Genomic DNA, 7935 nt, shown 5'->3' on the forward strand with positions numbered 1-7935 from the left:
ATTGGAAGACTAAATATCATGAAGATTCAATCCTACCCAAATATTATAGATTCTGTGCCATACCAGTCAAAATTCCAACAGCCTACTTAGAAAGGTAATTACCAAATAGAAATAGAAAACAGAAAAGGTAATTACCAAATTCATCTGATACATTAATATAAAGAGAAGCAACAACTCAACAATAAAAAGACAAATGACCCTATAAAAAATGGGCTAAAGATTTGAATAGATATTTGTCCAAAGAAACACAAATGGCAAAAAAAAACATGAAAAAAAGTTTCAACTTCACTAGTGATTAGGGAAATGCAAATCAAAGCTACAATGAGGGAAACGGACTTGGCCCAGTGGTTAGGGCGTCCGTCTACCACATGGGAGGTCCGCAGTTCAAACCCCCGGCCTCCTTGACCCGTGTGGAGCTGGCCCATGAGCAGTGCTGATGCGAGCAAGGAGTGCCCTGCTACGCAGGGGTGTCCCCCGCGTAGGGGAGCCCCACGCGCAAGGAGTGCACCCCGTAAGGAGAGCCTCCCAGCGCGAAAGAAAGTGCAGCCTGCCCAGGAATGGCACCGCCCACACTTCCCGTGCCACGGACAAAAGAAACAAGACGCAGCAAATAGACACAGAGAACAGACAACCGGGGGAGGGGAGGAATTAAATAAATAAATAAATCTTTTTAAAAAACCAACCAAACAAACAAAAAAACCCACAAAGCTACAATGAGATATCGTTTCACACCTATTAGCATGGCCTCTATTAAAAAGAGAAAACTACAAATGTTGGGGAGGATGTGGAGAGATAGAAACACTTATTTACTGTTGGTGGGAATGTAGAATGGTACAGCCACGATGGCGGCCTGTTCGGCAGATCTTAAAAAAGTTGTATATAGATTTGCCATGTGACCCAGCAGTTCCACTACTGGGTATAAACTCAGAATAACTGAGAGCAGTGACACAAACAGACATCTGCACACCGATGCTCATAGCAGCATTATTCATGATTGCCAAAAGTTGGAAAAAACCCAGTTGTCCATCAACTGATGAATGGATAAACAAAACTGTGGTATATTCACACAATGGAGTATTATGCAGCTGTAAAAAGAAATGAAATTGTGAAGCATGCGACAACATGGATGAACCTGGAGGACATTATATTGAGTGAAGCAAATCAGACACAAAAGGACAAATACTGTATGATTGCACTACTATGAACTAAATATATTGTATAAGCCCATGGAGTTAATAACTTGAATATGGGTCATCAGAAAATAGAATGAGATTAGACAATGGAAAGCTAAGGGTTAAATTGTGTAGAATTGGTAAAACTGATGTGTGTTAATCTTTGCAAATGAATAGAAAAGGTGCAAGCCCAACATGTTTGTAATTAATAGTACTATTATGTGGGTATGAAAGTGATTTAAAGGGAAAGTGTAAGGTTACATATGTTACTAAAAAGAAGGCTAAAAAATGTAGAATGGGACTGTATAGAATAATAAAACCACACATGAAATATGAATATGGGTAAAACTGCATATATTTTGTTCAGTTTCAGAACAAATGTATGTAGATATAAGATGTTAATATCAGACAAAAGACACCAGACACAAAGTACTACATATTTCATGATTGCACTTATATAAAATATAAATATAAATCAATTTATGAAGACAAAATCAGATTAGTGGTTACATAGGGCTGGGGAAGGACTGATAAGGGATGTGGAGTTTTTCTTTTTGGAATAATGAAATTGTTCTAAAAAATTTTTTGTGGTGATGAATGCATAACATTGTGATTATACTAAAAGCCACTGATTATACACTTTGGATAGATTGTGTGGTATGTGAATATATCACAATAAAACTGCTTAATAAATAAATAATTGTGCAATAGCCAGAAATAGCAGCTGTGTACAGCAAGGGAAGCATACAGGGTTTGAGAGGTGAAGAATTTTCTTGTTTGTTTACATGTTTTTTGTTTATTACTTTATTGAAACAATGAAAATGCTCTAATAATGATTGAAATGAGGAATGCACAAGTATGTGATTATACCAAATACCATTGCTACACACTTTGGATGAATTCTATGCTTTATTAATATGTATCAATAAATTTAATTTGTTTAAAAAATACAACATACACACAACGGGGGAGAAAATATTTGGAAATCACACATCCGATAAGGGTGGTTGTTTTTTTAAATTAATTTATTTCTGTCCCCCTTCCCTGTTGTCTGCTCTCTGTGTTCATTTGCTGTGTGTTCTTCTGTGTCTGCTTGTATTTTCATTAGGTGGCTCCAGTGACCAATCCTGGGACCTTCTGGAGTGGGAGAGAGGTGATCATTCTCTTGTGCCACCTCATCTCCCTTTTCTGCTATGTCTTCTTATTATCTCTCCTTTGTGTCTCTTTTTGTTGCATCATCCTGCTGTGCCAGTTCTCCATGTGGGCCAGCACTCCTGCATGGGGCAGCACTCCTACACAGGGCAGTATTCTGCTCAGGCCAGCACTCCACACAGGCCGGCACTCCACGCAGGCCAGCACTCTGTGTGAGTCAGCACACCACACAGGCCCGCTTGCCTTCATCAGGAGGCCCTGGCATCGAATCCCAGACCTCCTATATGGTAGATGGGAACCTAATTGCTTGAGCTGCTTCCCCCATAAAGGTTTAATATCCAGAATATATCATGAAATTCTACAACTTAATAACAAGAAGGCAAGCAATCCAATTAAAAAATGGCTGAAGACTTGACATTTCTCTAAAGAATATATACAAATGGGCAAAAAGCACATGAGAAGATGTTCAATATTATTAGTCATTAGGAAATGCAAATGAAAACCACAATGAGATACCATTTTATATCTACTAGAATGGTTACTATTTTAAAAAAATGGAAAATTACAAATGTTAGTGAGGATGTAGAGAAACAGGAACATTTGTTCATTGTTGGTAGGAATATAAAACTGTGGAAGACAGTTTGACAGTTCCTCAGAAAGTGAAGTATAGAATTGCCATAGGACCTGGAAATCCCATTTCTAGATATATACCCAAAAGAATTGAAAGCATGGACTCAAACAGATATTTGCCCATCAATGTTCATAGCATCATTATTCACAACTGTCAAAAGATGGAAGCAATCCAAATGCCTATCAGCCAATGAGTGAGTAAATAAAATGTGGTATATTCATACGATGGAAAATTATTCAGCTGTAAAAAGGAATAAAGTTCTAATAGATGCAACAACATTGATGAACTTTGATGACATTATGTAGTGTGAAATGAGCCAGACAAAAGGACAAATATTGTATAAACTCACTGCTTTGAAATAATTAGAATAAGCAAATTCATAGAGGCAGACTCGAGAATATCGCTTACCAAGGACCAGTATGGGGGTTGGAATGGAGAATTAATGCTTAAATTGTACAGCTATTGTACAATTGTACAGTCTCTATTTGGTTGATGGAAATATTTTGGTAATGGATGGTTGTAATGGAAGCACACCATTATGAACAAAATTAATAGCCCTGGACTACATAGTTGAAAGTGGTGAAAAGGGAAATTTTCATGTTGTGTATATATATTGCTAAAATAAAAAATTTAAAAAGTAAACAAAAGGTTATACAACACAGTGAACCCTAATATAAACCATGGACTATATTTAATAGTAAAATTATAAAAATGTTCTTTCATAAAATTTAACAAACATACCATACTAAATAATGGAAGGCGTTAATAATAGGGTGATATACGGGAACTCTGTATTTTCTGCATGACTTTTCTGTAAACCTACAACTTCTCTAATAAAATTTTTAAAAATATGCATAATGATATTCCCATTTGGAGTTTAATGTCACAGGATTTTTTGCTTACCTATTTGATTTTGTGTCTGGTTTCTAATAATATTAATTGAATTGCTTACTTTATTCCACAATATTTATAATTTAAAAACAATAATACCAATACTACAATAAAGCTACTGAATGAAGTGGTTCTTAGTTATTTTTGTCCATTGAATATAGCCTACAAAGGATATACAGTGTGTTAAGGTCTGAAGGAACTTGAAATAGTTCTTTCTCTGGCAATTGTTACCAATTTGATATAAAGTTAGGTCCAATTTTTTTCAGCTTTAGAGTTTGCCTTTTTCCCCCATGTTCACTTAATTTTACTCTTTGATCAGGTAAAAATTTATAGTATGAGAGTAAAAGCAATAAAAAGGTATACGCAGAGAAATCTTGCTTCTATCCCTGTCTTCAATCCCATTCTCCCCACTCCTTATATATAATTATATTTTTGTCAGTTTCTGGTTTATCTTTCCAGTGTTTTTTCAAATATAAGCAAATAGATACATAGATTATTATTTCCCTTCCTTTCTCACACACAAGTTTCAGCTCCTCTGGATATAGTTGCCTTCAAATGTCTTCTAGGCTGTGATACACTCTGTTTCATTATTCAGGTTTTTTTCTGTCTACAAGAAATATGTTGTACACTCTCTCCTAAATCAATGGGCTCCCTCTTTTATGATGTGCTTCAAATTTATTTATCATTTCAATGAGATCTCTAAGGTTGAGGGGAGGTTATGTACACATATGCCAACTCTGCTCGCTTAAATCAGAAGTCCCTCCACAACCATTCTAAGGTCCACAGGATGGAAGAATAGAGTATGGATTAGAGTGGACTTACTGATATTCTATTCATGAACTATTGTGATTAGTGATCGAAGAAAATGTGGCATTGGTGTGGAGAAAGTGGCCATGGTGGCTGCTGGGGGTAGGGAGTGGGAGAAAGAGATGCGATGTGGGGGCGTTTTCGGGGGTTGGAGTTGTCCTAGATGGTGCTGCAGGGACAGTTACCGGACATTGTATGTCCTCCTATGGCCCACTGGTTGGACTGTGGGAGAGTGTGGGCTATGGTGTGGACCATTGACCATGAGGTGCAGCAATGCTCAGAGACGTATTCACCAAGTGCAATGAATGTCCCATGATGATGGAGGAGGTTGTTGTTATGGGGGGAGAAGTGGGGTGAGGGGGGGTGGGGGGTATATGGGGACCTCATATTTTTTTAATGTGACATTAAAAAAATAAAGACAAAAAAAAAAAGAAGTCCCTCTTGATTTTCAAATTACAAAAGTATATTCCATAACAATGTGGTGTTGAACTCTATTTTTTGACATGGTAATAGATTTGTTGTTGAGAATTTAGAAAAGAATGCAGCCTTTTATGCCACCAGGAATCCAGTGAGAAAAACAAGCTAAGGTTTTATTTAGAAGCATAGTCATCTCCGACTAGGATCCACTCAAAGTCCCAGTCCCTGCTCAATACTCCAAGGGCCCTTTGACTACTTGTCAGCCTCCCTGGAGGCCAAACTGACTGGGGGCCACCTCATTTGTAGATCGCAAGCTTCCCCTCACACTGCAGCCGAAGGATGACGAGGTTCTCTGCTCGGGGATTGTGCATGGAGATCTTGAACCAATTTTCTTCATCCCAGTAATGGGACCACCTTTCAAAAGGGTCTGTCCCAAAACCAAACAAAGAGACCTGGGAGATGGAATAAGACAGGTGATGGCCATGGGGTGACAGGGTGGATCCTGCCCTCCCCCCTGCCCACCGACCATTCACTCAGCAAACACTCAACATTCTAGAGCTGGGAGGGAGAATGGAGCACACATTCTCCAGGGGAGACAGACTCTGGATATGGTTAGATAAACTCTCACAGAATTACCCTGGAATCCAGAAAAGAGAGTATCTACTAGCTGTTCCTCATCATATTGAAAGGATGATTATCCGGAGAGACAAGAGAAGGCATTCCAGGCAGAGGAACAGCATGTGTGAAGGCATGAGGCACCCCAAGAAGCCCAGTGTGTGAGCCTCGGAGAGAGGAGGGAAAGGAGGGTCCAGATCATGCAGTGTCTTGAAAGCCAGGCAGAAAATGTTAACCTAATTTTTTAGTGACAGAGAAAGGAAGGTCTGCAAGTTTAAGATATCTTACCTGGTCACAAGTGTGCAAGGCATAGAACACAGCCACAAAACCCAAGGATGGAAAATGACCCTGGTTGTCCATCCAGGTTTCCTGGATATACTTGAGGAAGTTGAGGCTGATCACCAGGATCTGGAGAAGAAGGGGGGAGGGGACTGAGCTGAGGCCTGTCCCATAGCAGTCCACAGCCATGTCCTGTCCTTCCCTTTTCCCCTCCTGGATGCCTCACCTTGTCTTTGTTTACTTTGGTTCCAGCAGGGAACTGAAATAACTGAAATCTAAAAAGAGATTGGCAGTGGGAGAGTTTCAGAGTCACCTGAAACAGCAGCTCCCTGCTCCCAAACTTGGGTAAGTCCTGGGGATGCCCCCAATATTCCAGCAAGGGTTTCCCTAGAGTCCCCACTGTCATCCCCTATAGTGGTGCCCCTTGCTGCCACACCCAGGGTTTTTTGGCTCCCAGATGATCTCCTTTTGCAGTATATCCATGAACCATTTCAGACCAGAGGAATTCATTGGGAGCAGCAACAGCTGAGTGCCAGGATCTTGAAGGTTGGCAGTCTCGGGGTACATGATACGCATGGTGGTTGTATTCCCAACATCTGTCTCAAAGCCCTGGACAGGGGCCTGGTTCATCCTGGAAAGGAGGGCAGGGTGGTCATTTGGGGGAAGAGGAGGATTTGGTCTGAACTTCCTGGTCTCCACCCCTACCCTGCACACCTGAGGACAATGTCATGCTGGTTAATCCTGAAGCCAAGGCCAGAGCCTCGTAGGTACCATGAATTTCCCACCACTGCACAGGTGCGGCACTTGGACCCCACGTGGCTTGGTGGGTAGTTAGGAGACACTTTAGTTGACTGCTGCTTGCTTTTCTCAAACTCCTCTGACTTGATGCCTTGAAGTCCCTAGAAGCATAGAAGGAAATAAAAGTAGGCTTCAGCTACTTTTGGAAGAAGGTTAGAACCTAGGACTGTGAAAGGGGTAAATGGATGCGGTCTGGGCTTGGGGCAGGGACTGGACAGAGGTCAAAATAGTCTACTGACCATCCATTTAATCAGAGCATCAGAAGAAAAAGGATCTTCTGACCTCTGCAGGGGCTCAAAAGCCTTTTGAAAGCGATTGTCAAACCATTTAGACTCGCCAGGCATGTGAAGGCAGAGGGAGCACCTGGAGATACTAGGTGGGCAGCCACACTTTCTGGAGGCCATCCTGAGACATTGGCAGGTCCTTGGAATTCCGGCCATCTTATAGAGATTGTTCTGGCTGGACTCCTGGTCCAGGAAGGAGACCATCAACCACAACGAAAACATACAGGCAAAGAGCAGACCCAGCCCCGAGTAGCAAATCCTCATCTCTGGCACAATGATGGTGCCCCTGGCAGGCAGTTGCTTGGCTCTGACACCTGGCACTGAGAAGGATGAAGGGCCGGGGTCAAAGATTTCCTCAGTAACCCCCTTCCTGGAAGTTTTTATCACTTTCCCAACCCTCCACACCTCACCCATTCCCAACACCTCACCTCTTGCCTCCTTCTCCACCTGGTAACCACTAAAGGGAATTCCACCAAGGCCTTGGCTGGAGACTGAAAGGATGGAGAGGTGACAGGGTGTCCCGTGGCCTCCCAAAGGAGGTTGATGCCCAGCAGGTCTTTGCTGCCGGCCCAGTTATAGCAGGGACCTCATCACAGAGGCTACATTGTGACCTCCTGCATATGAGCTATGGTCAAGGCCCTCCTTCACTTTGGCATTCAGCCCAGAGCCCAGTTGACAAGAGAGGCTTAGACGTCAAGTGTTGAAGAGGAGAGCAGGGAAGGAGGGCGAGGAAATGTTCCAAAGCTTGTGTGGACAAGCAGGAGGCAGAGAGGGAAGGCCCACTTGGAACTCTGGGGTCCAAGAGAATTTATCATTTTGATGAAAGCGAATAGTTGGTACATGCAATCCTTCAACTTGTCAGGAGTTGACCTTTTCTTTTTGAGAATTG

The 7935-nt window shown here is 41.6% G+C and overlaps 1 protein-coding gene across 1 annotated transcript; it reads right to left on the reverse strand.

The window, feature by feature from the left end:
* Positions 1-5217: 5217 nt before the first annotated feature.
* Positions 5218-7262, reverse strand: C24H20orf173 (chromosome 24 C20orf173 homolog). Its single transcript, XM_004482438.3, has 6 exons — positions 7002-7262; positions 6679-6863; positions 6401-6595; positions 6191-6239; positions 5974-6093; positions 5218-5522 (listed from the first exon to the last, which is right to left on the reverse strand). The coding sequence occupies exons 1-6, from the start codon at positions 7248-7250 to the stop codon at positions 5367-5369; spliced, it is 954 nt and encodes a 317-aa protein (XP_004482495.3). The 5' UTR covers positions 7251-7262; the 3' UTR covers positions 5218-5366.
* Between the last annotated feature and the right edge of the window lie 673 nt (positions 7263-7935).

The sequence above is a fragment of the Dasypus novemcinctus genome, chromosome 24, assembly GCF_030445035.2.
Source record: "Dasypus novemcinctus isolate mDasNov1 chromosome 24, mDasNov1.1.hap2, whole genome shotgun sequence".
NCBI classification, from domain to species: Eukaryota; Metazoa; Chordata; class Mammalia; order Cingulata; family Dasypodidae; genus Dasypus; species Dasypus novemcinctus.

What these genes read in the sequence shown, in the direction of transcription:
- C24H20orf173 (XM_004482438.3), bottom strand. Translation starts at nt 7,250, where the DNA reads ATGGTCTCCTTCCTGGACCAGGAGTCCAGCCAGAACAATCTCTATAAG. An exon ending in CAGCATGACATTGTCCTCAG is followed by an intron (nt 6,596 to 6,678) that starts GTGTGCAGGGTA and finishes CCTCCTTTCCAG; the next exon opens with GATGAACCAGGCCCCTGTCC. An exon ending in CCAAAGTAAACAAAGACAAG is followed by an intron (nt 6,094 to 6,190) that starts GTGAGGCATCCA and finishes CTTCTTCTCCAG; the next exon opens with ATCCTGGTGATCAGCCTCAA.